The 15,500-nt window shown below is 49.3% G+C and overlaps 2 protein-coding genes across 2 annotated transcripts; one reads left to right on the top strand and one right to left on the bottom strand.

Moving 5' to 3' along the window:
- The first annotated feature begins 1,932 nt into the window (after positions 1-1,932).
- Positions 1,933-7,785, top strand: Tmem173 (transmembrane protein 173). Its single transcript, XM_021150741.2, has 8 exons — positions 1,933-2,175; positions 2,433-2,522; positions 2,867-3,093; positions 3,224-3,401; positions 3,651-3,759; positions 5,379-5,617; positions 6,184-6,370; positions 6,775-7,785. The coding sequence occupies exons 3-8, from the start codon at positions 2,867-2,869 to the stop codon at positions 6,966-6,968; spliced, it is 1,134 nt and encodes a 377-aa protein (XP_021006400.1). The 5' UTR covers positions 1,933-2,175; positions 2,433-2,522; the 3' UTR covers positions 6,969-7,785.
- Positions 7,786-10,842: 3,057 nt separating this feature from the next.
- On the bottom strand, positions 10,843-14,805 carry Smim33 (small integral membrane protein 33). The gene is made up of 2 exons (XM_021150543.1): positions 14,700-14,805; positions 10,843-13,279 (listed from the first exon to the last, which is right to left on the bottom strand). The coding sequence occupies exons 1-2, from the start codon at positions 14,706-14,708 to the stop codon at positions 12,905-12,907; spliced, it is 384 nt and encodes a 127-aa protein (XP_021006202.1). The 5' UTR covers positions 14,709-14,805; the 3' UTR covers positions 10,843-12,904.
- Positions 14,806-15,500: the final 695 nt, after the last annotated feature.

Here is a 15,500-nt window from a genome sequence, read left to right as displayed (position 1 = left end):
GCCAGTTCAAGGCCTGGCATCACAGATTCACCAGCAGACCTGGTCATGAGTAGGCACAATCTCTAGGAAGATACATTGCATGAGATATATGGATAAAAGATGTACAGCCTGGCATAGGGCTGCACATCTGCAATCCCAGTTCTTGGGAGGGCAGGGCAGGAAACACAGGTGCTCAAAGTCATCCTTGGCTACATATTGAGTTTGAAGACAGCCTGGGCTACATGAGACCGTGTCTCAAAACAAAACAAAAGTAAACCTGCGCAGGAGCTCCTGGCAGGACGTTTAAAGAGCCAGGCAGCGGGAGCCTGTCCTTCAGCAGCTTTATCTCTCTTGCCCACTGCACAGGAAGTTCTGCTGTAATCAGTCCAAACTAACGTGTAGACCACAATCCATTCACCGGGCCCTGCCGGCTGCTCTTTTTCTTTGGTCTCCACCATTCCCAATATCTGACTTCCAGGCACACCTTACTGTTCCTAAGGGACCTGACTCAATACTTTCTGTAGCATGCATGCACTGCATTGCCCAGCACAGTGGATGAGTGTACAGGACAGGGCAAGTAGAAAGCAGTGCCCAGATGAAAGTGATACTAAGAGGTTTTCTTCTAACTAGATATTAAAAACAAAACAAACAAATAGCTAACATATTAATTAATTGACTTATTTAGTGTATATGATGCTTTGCCTGGGTGTATGCCTGTAGCACTTGTGTGCCCAATACTGGAAGAGACCAGAAGAAACATCTGAGACCCTGAAGATGGAGTTAGAGATGGTTGTGAACAGCCATGTAGTGGCTGAGAAACTAACTTAGGTCCTCTGGAAGGGCAGCCAAGGCTCTTAACCTCGGATCCATCTTCCCATCCTCTCCTTTCTGAATACTTTGTTATTGCTTACTGTATAGATGAGGCTTTCCTGAAACTCAGCCCAACCCTCCTACCTCAGCCTCCCCAGTGCTGGAATTACAGGTATGTGCCCTCCTGCCTGTCCTTCTGTATAATGTGTACATCATACAAATAAATTTCATCCCATGTAGTGAAGGAAGGGAAAACGGAATAGAAATCACTCAGATTCCTACCTCAAGGAGTCATCCTCCCTCTCTCATGCTGTCATCCACCCAGTTAGCTCTTTATATGAGGCAACTATGAGGAAGAGAAAGTGTAGGGAGTTCCCTGCAGGTTAAGGTAATTGTTTTTAAAAAAATCCAGAGGTTTTCCAGGAAGCCAGAATATTCCTGGGAGTTCAGGGGAGCCTCTGAATGCCGATATTCTCCTGTCTCTGCTTGTGATACGGGGAGGATTCAGGTTCTTGCCTGGAAGGGACTAACTACTCCTGTCCCGGGCCTCAGCAGCCAGCTTCTCCTGTGCCAGGGAAACTACATGAACCATGACATCTTCCATCTGCTCCTAAAAACAAGGCACGGGGCCAACTGGCTTCTGAGCTTCTGAGCCTCAGGCTTTACAACCTCACCGACTTGGGTAAAGTTACTGTACCTCTCTGGGCTCAGATCACCCTCATGTAAAAGAAGGATAAAGAGCTGGCCAGATGGCTAGCAGGGAAGAGGTGCTTGTGGCTAAGCCTAAGGATCTGTGTTGGATTCCTGATAACCAGGGGGTGAAAGGAGAGAATGACTCATAAGTTGTTCGGTGCCCTCCCCTAACCAAAAAAACCAAAAAAAAAAAACAACCCACTATAATTGTAAAAACAAACAAACAAACAAACAAACAAACAAACAGGAAAGAATTTGAGCCTTCTCCCTTGGGGCGCAGGGAGAACTGAACTGAGTGAAACAGGATTAGAAGCCTTTGGCTAGCTGGACCTGGCCTTCCCTTCATTTAATTCTAGTACCTTCCCACTCAACCATCCTGAGACTGCGAAATTAGAGGCGTGGTTATTTCCCCGAAAAGAGTGCTCTCCCCCCTCCCTCAGAAGGCTGCGTCTATTAAATTCCTTGCTCAGATTTCAGGAAGTAAAGTGTGCTATTCATCTCAATCTCTCCTGTCCAACCCCTCCCCTCCCGATTTCCGGGCGATTGATGATAGCAGAGAGTTTTGGGGCCTCTGGAAATCCTGTGGGGCCCTGTCACTTTTGGTCCTTGTGTGGAGTCCTGCCAGGTGTCCACTGGAGTGTGTTACATCCCGGGACCTTTAGAAGAATCTGGAGTGCAGGGCTGTGGCTGCTGGTGAGTGACTTTCTGAACACCTTTAGTTGGGGGGTTAGGAAAGAGGAACGGAGGAGGGCGATCTGAAGCTTCACCTCCCCCCCCCCTTCCACGCTATACTCAGACCTGGTTTATAGAGGCTGGTAGGAAGGGGTGGGGGCGCTTTGGCAGGAAACATGCTTCCTCCCAGAGCACTGAAAACTGTGATCTGGCAAGGGCCAGGGCTGTGGTTTTACTGAGGAAGCGAGCTGCAGTTGTTTCTAACATTTCGTTTTCAGTCTCCCCATTCAGAAGCCACTTGCTAGTAGCTACTGAAAGGCTCTTCATTGTCTCTCCTGTTCCAGGAACACCGGTCTAGGAAGCAGAAGGTAGGATTAGAAATGGGGCAGTATTCTCCTGGTACTTCGTGGTGGGAGAAACGCTGGGCTGGCAGAACACTCTAAGGTCTAGGTCTTGGATCAGTTTCTTCCTTCTTTCTCACACCAGTGAGCTCAGTGGGGTTCACATGTACGTGCTCTGTTTACTATGAAGCTCTCCTAGACAGGTGCTGTAGGATGCTATGTGCCCAGGGCGTCTCCTTGAGGTATATCCAAGAGTAGCCCATGGACTAGCTGGGCTGGGAGACAAGGAGATGGATGACTAGTCAGGACCTTAGGCCCTGAAGGACAAGAGAAACCCAGAAGCATAGCTGTGGATTTCTTGATGTCCACAGATGCCATACTCCAACCTGCATCCAGCCATCCCACGGCCCAGAGGTCACCGCTCCAAACAGGTGGCCTTCGCCTTTCTGGTGGCCAGCCTGATGATCCTTTGGGTGGAAGGGGATCCACCAAGTCACACTCTGAAGTACCTAGTACTTCACCTAGCCTCGCAGGACCTTGGACTACTGTTGAAAACGCTCTGCTGTCTGACTGAAGAGCTTTGCCATGTTCAGTCCAGGTAACCCTCTGGGGTCTCCACGATGACTGGATACCCAGCAAATATCACACCCTTGACTCCTAACCTTGGCCTTCCCTGAACATCATCAGCTGAGTTGAGCTGGGATCTGAGGCTAGGCTGTCCCCTGCAGGTACCAGGGCAGCTACTGGAAGGCTGCACGCGCCTGCCTGAGCTGCCCCATCCGTATGGCCTTGAGTCTACTGTCGTTTTATTTCTACTGTCTCCTCCAAAAACCTAATGTGCACCTCAGTTGGATGCTTGGCCTTCTGGGCCTCTCTAAGTCCCTAAGCATTCTCCTGGACCTTCAGGTATGAAGCAGAAGAGGTGGGTGGTGTGGGTGGAGGGACTATGGCTAGTGCTGATATGCCTGGGCTCAGTGCTGAGACTCAGACTAATTTAAAGGTTGGAGATCTGGGTGTGGAGCTATGAAGGCTTGGGATGATGGGTTTAATAGCAGTGGTGAGAGCAAGCTGGCAGCAGGTTGGGAAAGTTTTCTGCAAGAGAAGGGCTTTGGACATCCCCCTTGAAAGTCCCTCAGGCCCTTCTGCTGTTTTCAGAGCTTGGCTCCAGCGGAAGTCTCTGCAGTCTGTGAAGAAAAGAAGTTAAATGTTGCCCACGGGCTGGCCTGGTCATACTACATTGGGTACTTGCGGTTGATCTTGCCAGGTAGGGCACTTCTGTATGTTGATTTGTGGACAACAAAACACACAGCTTTTGCTATACTTATTTTGCTATGCTTTTCAAAGTATTTCCATGTCTGCCATATAGTTAAATTCCTAAAGCATTCCTGTCTGTGTGAAGGGTGTGATCTTTGAGGCAGGAGCTCACAAGCCCAGGGTACATAAAATCACCCTATTTATTTGAGGGTGACCCTGAATTTCTGATCCTCTTTTATCTGCCTTCCAGGTCCTGGGATTACAGGTGTGAGCTACCACACTTGTCTTATTATTGTTATCTTTGTACTTAATTCGTTTGTTGTCTTGAGGACTGACTCTGGGCCTTATACACACTCAGTGAGCACCCGGCTACCTGGGGTGCCATCACACCTGGCTTTTCATGAATACTTCTTTAAAACAACTTTGCTTATATAGGTATCTTGCATGCATGTATGTCTGTGCACCATGTGAGTGATTAGTGCCTGCAGAGGCCAGAAAAAGGCTTTGGATCCCCTGGAACTGGAGTAATAGATGATTAGCCACCATGAACCCAGGTCCTCTAGAAAAGCAGCAGGTGCTCTTTACCGCTGAGCCATCTCTCCAGCCCCCACCTCCTAATGAGACAGGGCCTCATTATGTAACCCAAGCTAACCTAGAACTCTATGTAGATCAGGCTGGCCTCAAACTCAAGAGAGCCACTTGTTTCTGCCTCTCAAATGCTAGGACTAAAAGCATGTGCCACCAAAGATTTATTTTTTTCCTTATGTGTATGCATGTCTGTCTGTCTGTCTGTCTGTCTGTAGATGTGTGCACCTGAGTCCAGATCCCCTTGGGCTGAAGCTGGTGGTTGTAAGCCATCCAATATTGCTTCTGGGAACTGAACTTGGTTCCTCTGGAAGAGCAGCAGATGCCCTTACCCACTGTGCTATCTGACTAGCCCCCATTATTCATAGGTTAGATAAGAACACTGTGGCTTTGAGAAAGAAGTCACCTAACTGGTCATGAGTAAGAGAGGAGATAGGTTTGGAGTCTAGGGCAGCTCAGAGCCAGCACAATTGGCCACTCTGCTGGGGAACTCATGTGGCAGCTCCTTGACTTTCAATCCCAGGCTATAGCTTTCCTGAATCTCTTGGACCCCAGGAAGGCTTTAGAGCCAGATGTTTATCATACAATGAGGAGAATGCCACTAGCCAGGTCTCTGCCAATCTCTCAGAACCCAGACTACTATGGTAGTGGTGGTAGGAACTGACACAGACATTCAGTGTCCAGGAATGGTGGCACAACCCTTTGATTCCATCAGTTGGGTGGCAGAGGAAGGCAGACCTTCATGTGTTCATGCTCTGCTTTATCTAATAGAGGGAATTTCAGGACAGCTAGGGCTACACCTACACACACACACACACACACACACACACACACACATGGGAAAACAGAATAAGGGGTGGAAAGGGGCGATCCCTGAATATTCTCTTCTTCCCCCAAATCTCCTTCCTGTACGATGAGAGAGATCAGACACCCGCCCCCCAATTCTCTTGTGCCCACACTGAGAAGGCTAACAAGCTGAGTGTCAGTTCTAGATTGAGTGGGAGACAAAGTAATGAGATGATTTCTTGGGCTTCCCTACTGCAGGGCTCCAGGCCCGGATCCGAATGTTCAATCAGCTACATAACAACATGCTTAGTGGTGCAGGGAGCCGAAGACTGTACATCCTCTTTCCATTGGACTGTGGGGTGCCTGACGACCTGAGTGGGGCTGACCCCAACATTCGATTCCGAGATATGCTGCCCCAGCAAAACATCGACCGTGCTGGCATCAAGAATCGGGTTTATTCCAACAGTGTCTATGAGATTCTGGAGAATGGACAGCCAGTAAGTATACAGAGCTCAGTATGGGGAAAAGGTCCATCTCCCAAGAACTCTGAATTCATGTCTTCTCTGAGCCTGTCTGCATGGCCAGTCCCAGGACAAGGCAAGATTCAGTTCCAAACAACACTGAGGTGTAACATTTATGGAGCAGAAGCTATTCCGTGTATACCATAAGACCACTTCATTAAACCTCACCACCAATCTGTAAGACAGGCGTGATCCCTGTTCTATGGTGGAGAAGAGTGAGGCTTGGGGACATGATAGTGAAGGCTATGAGAGTATTGAGGGATTTGGCGTGGGTGTTGAAGAGCCCCAAGCAAAACAAAATCCTAGAACCCTCCCAAGACTCCACTTCCAGTCAGGATGCCACACTCCAAGACCATGGGAGAAAGATCTGTGAAGGGTTTAGCCCAGCCCAGGCCTAAAGTTTAGGAAGCGGGCATCAGAGGCCCTAGCAGGGCAGTTACATCCCAGGGCTTTCGTTCTGCAGACTGAGGGAGTAGGGCCACCGCCCATGGCATCACCTATCAGGCTGTGGCTCAGTCTAACCTTGTTCTCACCTCCATCAGGCAGGCGCCTGTATCCTGGAGTACGCCACCCCCTTGCAGACCCTGTTTGCCATGTCACAGGATGCTAAAGCTGGCTTCAGTCGGGAGGATCGGCTTGAGCAGGCCAAACTCTTCTGCCGGACACTTGAGGAAATCCTGGCAGATGTCCCCGAGTCTCGAAATAACTGCCGCCTCATTGTCTACCAAGGTAAGAAGAGACTGCTACAGCTGGAGGGCAGGAATCAGGAATCGTAGCATCTCGCAGAGGTGCCAGAGAACATGGAAGCAGCCTTTTCTGAGCTTTCCTAAGTGGTCAGAGGGATTATACCCTGCCCTTTCCTCTACTGGAAGACGCCTCTTGTCACCCGAATGTGGCCAGCCTTGACTCTAATGTGCCTTGGTTGTGTGACCTCAGGCAGGTCTTTGCCCTTTTCTGAACATCATCTCTAAAGCAGGAGGGTGGGCTTCCATGACTTTGATAACTATTTCTTTATCTGGGATTCCCTCGGAGGCTGTGTGGTAGGTGGCAAGAGGGGAAGGAGGCTGGAGGGTCATCCCAGCAGCTCCCAAGGGTGCCTGCATCCTGCTGACCACCCCCCATCTCTATTCCAGAACCCACAGACGGAAACAGTTTCTCACTGTCTCAGGAGGTACTCCGGCACATTCGTCAGGAAGAAAAGGAGGAGGTTACCATGAATGCCCCCCCTACCTCAGTGGCACCTCCTCCCTCCGTACTGTCCCAAGAGCCAAGACTCCTCATCAGTGGTATGGATCAGCCTCTCCCACTCCGCACTGACCTCATCTGAGGCATGGGGCAGCCTTGTCTGGGCTCTGGTGATCCTTTAGCCTCCTGACTGAGCCTTCCTTCAATGGTTGGGGGCCTCATAGAGACTTCACATCTCCAGATGAGTCCCACATTCCTGGGCAAGCCATTTCACCTCTCTGAGCCTCAACCAACCCTACTATGAAAGGAGGTCATAATGCGTTCCCTGCCCAGTCAAAGGATTTTATATATGTAGAAGTTTGGTGTCAATGCCTGGTAAACTTGAAAGGCCAAGTACTTCCCGTGGATGCTGTAGGCATTCCCTGCTCTCTGTTGACCTGTGTGGATGGTACCAGCAGACTTCCAACCCTCCAGCTTCTGGTCACGTGTGTTCAATGGGAGCTTCAGTAGATGGCGAGAGGGAGAAATAACATTTGTTCTGTTAGCTGTATACAGTCACAGTGGGCTGGCGTGCCAGGCTGCCTTCTTAATAAACATATCTATTCTCAGATTTCTAGAATGGCCTCTTCCCCTTGTGCCTAGCACTGGTATTTGTGTGACACTGGAGTACTTTCTGTCTGGTCTCTTTATATCATGTCCCTTGCACATGGTGTTGGCATCAGGACGTCCCAAACTCATGACATCACATAGGCGACAGCATGACTTGCAACCTGCAGACTGGTTGCCAAGACAACAGGCACCATATTTCCAACTTCCACTTGGCTCACCTCCCACCTTTACCTGTGTTACATCATTTTCCATATAAATAAAGAGAACACCCCCCCTCCCTCTCTCTCCCCTGCTTCTCTTTCTGCTGCTACCTTGTCTCTCCCTTCCAATAAAACCTCTTCCATGCGGAACTGCCTTGGCCTAGTGTGTTGTTGAGATGCGACCCGCTATTCTATCACATCACATGGTCCTTCAGTAGGCACTCCTTGAATTACCCGGTTCGAGGACACATCTTTTCCTGCTAGGACATGATAGCTATGAGGCACTGGAACGCATTGCCCCTGACATCTGAGTCTGAGGGCATATAAAGCACTTCCTGTACTCTTCATCCTGCCACAAGGCATAGGCAATGGGTGCCGTTTCAACCCAGACAGAGCCCACCATTTACACTGAGGGCACACCCCACCTTACTTTCAGTGTCCCTGCCTCCAGTGGCATGCTGAAGGATCAGGAGCGGGGCTGAGTGAAGCAGCACACAGGTGCCATACGTGGCCCACAGCTGTGTCCAGGGAAGGGACCACTGACCAAATGCTCCCAAATGAGAGATCTGTGAAAGGATCATGGAGGAGGTGTGTCTGAGGAGACAGGATGTCCCTTAGGAACGGTTAGTCACCAAGCCTACCTGATACTGTTGTAACAATATCGTGGTGGCACTGTCACCCCCCAGCTAGGAGGGCAGGCAGTCCTTCCTATCAGCTTTACCTAGACTTGACATGTATCCCCCCTCTACCTCTGTTTTCATTACAAGGGTTCAATATTTCACTTTGAATGTCCCCTTGTTTTATGTGTGTGTTTTCTCCAGTACTGAGGATCCAATTCATGGTCTTGTTCACATAGGCAAACACTCTACCCCTGAGCTGTGCCCTCAGTTCTCATTATGAGTTTCTGAATACAGTGTCACTGTAGGGGGAGTTCTGATGCTAGTTGCTGGGCCGGAGGTATAGATGGGACTTCTGGGTTCTTGGATGAGAACGGGCTCGCCATACTTTGGAGAAGAACTAAGAGCCATGTGAGATCTCAAAATGGAGTGGCCACACAGGCTGCTCCTATAGGCAGGTTGTCAGGGGAGTTTAGCAACTAAAGTTTAGGACTGGTGGGAGAGGCAGAGATAAGAAATTGGTAAGGGGCTGGGCGGTGGTGGTGCATGCCTTTAATCCCAGCTCTTGGGAGGCAGAGGCAGGTGGATTTCTGAGTTCAAAGCCAGCCTGGTCTACAAAGTGAGTTCCAGGACAGCCAGAGCTATACAGAGAAACCCTGTTTCGAAAAATCAACAAAATTCACCATATTAAAGGATCTGGAAAAAAAGATTGGAATATTTTTCTCATGGCAAATATGAATATCAGAGGCAGGGGGATCTTTGAGTTCAAGGCTGGCCTGGTCTACAGAGTGAATTCCAGGACAGCCAGGGCTACACAGAGAAACCCTGTCTTGAAATACAAAACAAAACAAAACAAAACAAAACAAAACAAAACAAAACAAAACAAAACATAAAAACCAACAAACCATGCATATTCAAAACCTTCTGCCCTNAAAAAAAAAAAAAAAAAAAAAAAAAAAAAAAAGAAAAAGAAAGAAAGAAAGAAAAGAAAAGAAATTGGTAAGGGCATGCTTTTCCAGGCAGGAGATAATAGCACCCATCAATTTTGCCAAGAAGGCAAATTGAACACCTGTGTGTCTGTGTCTTTTATCCTTGGACTCAAGGGAAGCCAGGTAAGGGCTGGTACCTCAACTGATACCACAAAACTACACTTAACATGTCACTATGGAGAAATATCACACACACACACACACACATACACACACACACACACACACACACATCAGAGGAAGCCAGTCACTCTAAGGATAGCAGAACCATGGGGATCAAGTGTGGGGCAGTCTTGGGACTCGTGAGATGGCTCAGTGGGTAAGAGCACTGAACTGCTCTTCCGAAGGTCTGAAGTTCAAATCTCAGCAACCACATGGTGGCTCACAACCATCCGTAGTGAGATCTGACTCCCTCTTCTGGAGTGTCTGAAGACAGCTACAGTGTGCTTAGATATAATAAAAATAAATCTTTAAAAAAAAGTGTGGGGCAGTCTCTTCTCTCTCTGTCACAGCCATCTTGTCATAATACTGAGGAGCCTCTATCACACCCAACACTTCCTTCTCTAGCAATCAGCCTAGCATAAATGGCCTCCTCAGGCTGATTGGATTCAACCCACCAGTCCCCGGGATGGTTCCCTAGGCTGTGCGGCTGGTGAAACTCAGTCTGAAGTGCTCACTTTATTGCTTGGCACCTGTGTCCACCATAGTGAAATAGGGATGGCATGGCATCTCTGCCAAGGTTGTGAGGAGGGAATGGGACTGACAGGACCAGCGATCTGCACATAGGTGAATAGCTGACTGCTAAGCAGCAGCATCAAGCAATCCCAGCTGGCACCTTTTTTTTTGAGTCAGGGTTTCTCTGTATAGCCTTGGCTGTCCTGGAACTCACTCTGCAGACCAGGCTGGTCTTGAACTCACAGAGATCTGCCTGCCTCTGCTTCCCTAGTGCTAGGATTAAAAGCATGCACCACCATTGCCTGGCTCACAGCTACCCCTTAAGCAGTCACAAGGAGGTGTGTTCATTCTCTGCACATATTTTCACCCCATTCTGCTCCTCCCCCACCTCCCTGGTTCCCTGCCTCATTCTATGGGAGGCCAGGGCGGGATGATTTATCCTTAGGAGTTCCAAGTTGTTTTTGTTTGCTTGTTTAAGATTTCTTTTATTTATATGAGTACACTGTAGCTGACTTCAGCCACACCAGAAGGGGACATTGATCCCATTACAAACGGTTGTGAGCCACCATGTGGTTGCTGGGATTTGAACTCAGGATCTCTGGAAGAGCTCCAGCCTTTTTTTTTTTTAAGAAAGAGCCTCACTATGTAGCCCAGGTTAGCATAGAACTCACTACATAAAACCAATTGACCTTGAACCCTTGAACTCAGAGATCCACCTGCCTCTGCCTCATGAGTGCCAGGGTTAAAGGTGTGTACCAGCATATCCAACCCTGCTCTTCTCTTCCTTCCTTCCTTTCTTTTTTTGTAAGTTTTTACTGATTCTCTGTGAGTATCAAATCGTGTATCCCAGTCCACTCCTCTCCTTCACCTTGTATTTGCCTTCTGCCCATGCAACCTCCTCCCCAAATAATAAACAAACAAAAAATAAAACGAAGCATGGAGAACAACTCGTTGTGGAAGCTGTAGTGTGTCACAGTGTGTCCCACAATAACCTCTCCGTGCACACATCTTCACTTGGGAATGTTCATTGCAGTGAGTCACTGGTCTGGTCTGAGATCTCTGGCTTCTGTGACACCATCAATATTGGATCCTCACCAGGACTCCTCCTGGTTATCCTGCTGTTGCCCTGGGTCACAGAGATCCTGCAGCTTAGGAACAGCAGGACTGCTTTCATGTGTCCCAACAATTCACAGATGCTGTAGAGGTTGTGGTGGGCAGACTCAAAGCCCTGGATTTGGGCGTGGATGGAAGTTGAGCGTCAGTCTGCCAGCTCTTCCTTGTTCATACCACCAGGGCGAGCTCTCCAGCACTGCTCTGGCTAGGTCACCCAATGCTGCCCTCGGCAGGAAGCAGGGTCAGCTCTTCCGCTCTTATGCCCTCCCTCGCGCAGGCTCACCCACACCCACGCCGCCAGAGCCCTCAGCTGTACTGCCCAAACAAGGCAAAGGGCCCGCTCTCTCAAGTGCTGCACCCGGCAAGGGGCTGGGACTGCTCTGGCCATGTCACACCCTTGGGGCTGCCTCACCTGAGCCTTCATCCTCAGGGCTCCACTGTGTTGCCCAAGCGAGGTGCAGAGCCTGCCTTCAGGCAGTGAGGGGCAGGGATAGCTCTTTCCCTTTCATGACGGGTGTGTGTGTGTGTGTGTGTGTGGGGGGGAGACAGGTTGGGGGGGGGGGGCAGCTGTCCCGACTACTGCAGGGGGAGTGGGGTGGGGGAGGGGGAAGGGCATCACCAGTCGCCCTCTCCACCTCACTTCACAGCAGATGAGTGGTGGGGCCAGTTCTCCTAGGGACTGGCTAAGCTGCCCAGGCTCTATCAAGGCCAACTCTACTGTGAGGTGCAGGGCTTGCTTTTCCGAGTTATTTCACGACCTCTAGCCAGCTTTCCCGACTGCCACAGGTGGCTAGTGGCAAGGGAGGCCTCCCCTTTCTCTTAATAAACAGGTGCCATGTAGTCTAGGCTGGCCCTCAAACTTGCAGTGTCATCAAGGATAACCCTGAACTTGTGATTTTCCTGCCTCTATCTCTCAAGTGCTAAGATTAAAAGACAATGCCACTGTGCTGTTTATATATAGTTTATGTCTGTAGGTTTCTTGACTGCATATGAATGAGCGTCTGAGGTGCCTGAGAAAGGGGGTGCCTTTCCCAGAGAGCCTCCAGGAGGTCCAGCTTTGTTCTCCTGGTCTGCCTGCTTTTTCCTGACCACAGGCTGAGCAATGCTACTTCCCTATGGGGATGGACCCCTCCATGCTCCCTCCTTCCCCGAACGAGTTCCATAACATTCCCTTTCGTTTCCTGTTTTCCCAGTAGCTGGAAAGTTCTGGATCTGGAATTGGTTTGTACTAAGTTTTAGGCTTCTTCCAAGCGGGCCCACCCTCACACCGAAAATAGGAGGTAATTAGAGTCTCCAAATTTCCCCCATTACATCCTAGGATGGCAAGACAGAGTTGAGGGACATTCAAACCCCATCGTGGAACTCTGGATAGAGATAGGGACCCCAAGGGCTCTGGAGGTTATCAACAGGGCCTAGCAGGCAAAGGTGCCCTCCAAGGGCAGAAAGACAATAATAGAGTTGCCTCCTTTCCCAGGCACCCTGTGTCTCAGAGAAGACACCCCAGGCCTCTTGCCTTAATTCTCCCTAGATCAGCAGCGTGCGAATGCAGGGCCTCTGACTCTCCTCTCACTCAGGGATGGAATCTTCACTTTACTTCAAGAGAGATGGAGATCAGAGGTGCTAGAAGACAAAGGCACTCCGAGAAGGTTCAGGAGGTCTCTGAGGGGAAGCCTTGTAAGAGTGGCCTTGGCGCCATGTCACGAGGCAAGATCCTCAAGTGGCTTTTCTTGTCACCATGAAGCTTTTGTGTTAAGTCCGAGGACAGCTCCAGATGAGTCCGGAGGCAGTCCATAGCTCTGACACCCTGGCTCCCATTCACTTTCTAGTCCAGTGTCTTGTTCTGAGACCAGCCAGGCTAACTTCCAAATCACACTCCTACAGATACGTGACTTCATCGATGCTGGGCCTGTGCCCGTCTAGGGCAGGGCCAGAGTGAGGAATAAAAAGTCCCTGCTGGGTTTCTCTGTGACTGTCCTGTAGGCTCAGTAGCCGCCAGTGGATGAGGTAAACGCCGTTCTCTGACTTTAGGGCTGGTGGCTCTTTGAGGAGAGTAGCCTGGCCCTGATGCAGCGCAGGCCCAAAGTGAACCGCCAGCACAATGCAGATGGCCAGCAGGACAAAGGCCGCGATGATGGCAGCAAGCAGCGGCAGCCCGTCGCCACCTCGAGGGGGCATATCTGGGAGCTGCCTTTGAGGCTCCTGATCCAACGAACCATTCACAAGTAGAGAAGGCTGAGGGTAGTAGTCATCCTGGGGGCGGGGGGAGAAGAGGTGAGAGAGAAAGTTGACATGGACAGGAACATACAAAGAAAACCCAAAGGAGAAGGAGGGGTCTAAGAGACAGAAAACCCCAGAGACAGTAACAGAGAGGGGAGAGAGAAAGAGAGGAAGGTTCAACACACTCAGGAGAATCAACTGAAAAACAAAGACACTGGGAGCTGTGGGCATGGGAGGAAGAATGATAAAAACAGACAGAAATGAAGATGGAGACACTAACCGAAATACAAACCAGCCCCTGGAAGATAAGGAGTTAAAAGTCACAAAAGGCAAGGGGGGAGCTTTTTTTTTTTTATTATTTTTTAAAGATTTGTTTTATTTTATTTTATTTTATTTATTTATTTATTTATTTATTTATTTATTTATTTATTTTCGAGACAGGGTTTCTCTGTGTAGGCCTGGCTGTCCTGGAACTCACTTTGTAGAACAGGCTGGCCTTGAACTCAGAAATCCACCTGCCTCTGCCTCCCAAGTGCTGAGATTAACGGCGTGTGCCACCACTGCCCAGCATTAAGATTTATTTTTTATTATTATACATAAGTACACTGTAGCTGACTTCAGACACACCAGAAGAGGGTGTCAGATCTCATTACAGGTGGTTGTGAGCCACCATGTGGTTGCTGGGATGTGAACTCAGGACCTTTGGTAGAGCAGTCAGTGCTCTTAGCCACTGGGCCATCTCTCCAGCCCGAGGAGCTTTATTATAGTCTGGAAGAAAACAGTTTGTTCCCAGCGTCTTTTCTCATTGCTCCCCCTTCCCAGGTCTCCAGCAAGAGTGACAAATGGATCCTGTGTTCTGGGAATCTGAGTAGACTCTGGGCTGCTGCCCCACATGCAGTGGGCAGCAAGCAGTAGCTGCTCTCAGGTGTTCTGGAAAAGGGGTCATTGTCTGGCCTCAGAGGTTCCCCTACTCCAAGACACTGGAAAGCAGAAAGGTGGTACCCTTGGAAAAGTTTAGGAAGAGGGACATGAACCCTAGAAACTTGGTACGAGGTGGTATGTATGCCCATACTCCATCCTGTAAGTATATCCCATTCCCCCCAGATCTTGGCGCCAAGTTCTAGAGGCCTAGACAGGGAGGGCTGGCGTCTGGTGTAGACTCCTGGCTGTGCCCAGGGTGGGTTGAGGAGATTCCGCACCAGTCTACCCTTGCCAGGATCTCTGGGTTTCTCTACTGGAAGCTGAGGACATAACTCATGACATTAGTATGTCCCTGTCCCGCTAGATGTTGAGTAGGGATGAGAGAATCTCAGTCAGTGAGGTGGCCTCCCTCCCTCCAGCCATCATTCTGTAAGACTCTGGGAGTCGGGGGGGGGGGGCTCTCTAACTCTGAGCACTCAGAAAGGTATGGAGCCCCCATAGTGAGTTAGGAAGGGTTGAACAAAGACTCTACCTGGTGCATTGTCCAGGGCTGGCGCAGAGTTCTCTTGGGACTGGATACCAGCAAAGGAAGAGAGCTCACTGCCCTAGCTCAGTCCCTACCCGGAGCTGCCACGTCTGTGGGGTTCCTGGGCACACACCCTCTGCACACACCCTCACTGTTCTTTCCCGCGCTTGTAGTTCCGGGAACATCTAGGCTACCCTGGGCCAGCCTTCTACTCTGAGAGCACTTTGATCTTCAGACAGTTTCTTTCATACCTCTGCTGCTTAGGAGCCCAAGTTGCCCTGCCCACTTCCTCTCCCTGCAGATACTAGACACCTACTCCCTCCCTAGGGCTTGCCCATTCTCCTACTCCCTCCCATTTCCTGAAGCTAAGGTCCTTTGCTCTTTCCTTGTTCTACGTAATAGCTCAAGCACTACAGAGTGCAGATCACATATTCTACAGAATAGATTGACTGACTATAATGCCTCTGAATTTCTATAGTCCAATAGCTCTGCCCATCCATTTTTGCCTCACCACATTTATTTCTAAAATATTAAGAACTAAATTAGTGGGCTGGAGAGATGGCTTAGCAGTTAAGAACACTGACTGCTCTTCCAGAGGTCCTGAGTTTAATTTCCAGCACCCACATGGTGGCTCACAACCATTTGTAATGGGATCTGATGCCCTCTTCTGGTGTGTCTGAAGACATGACAGTGTACTCATATACTTAAATTAAAAATACAATCTTTAAAAAAAAGAGAACTAAATTAGTTTTCTAAATTTATTCTTATTTTAAATGTTAAAAATTTGATTTTTCATTGTGTAAGTGT

This window comes from Mus caroli, chromosome 18, assembly GCF_900094665.2.
Source record: "Mus caroli chromosome 18, CAROLI_EIJ_v1.1, whole genome shotgun sequence".
NCBI classification, from domain to species: Eukaryota; Metazoa; Chordata; class Mammalia; order Rodentia; family Muridae; genus Mus; species Mus caroli.
The sequence above is the reverse complement of the archived record's forward strand: the minus strand, read 5'-3'. Positions and strand labels throughout refer to the sequence as shown.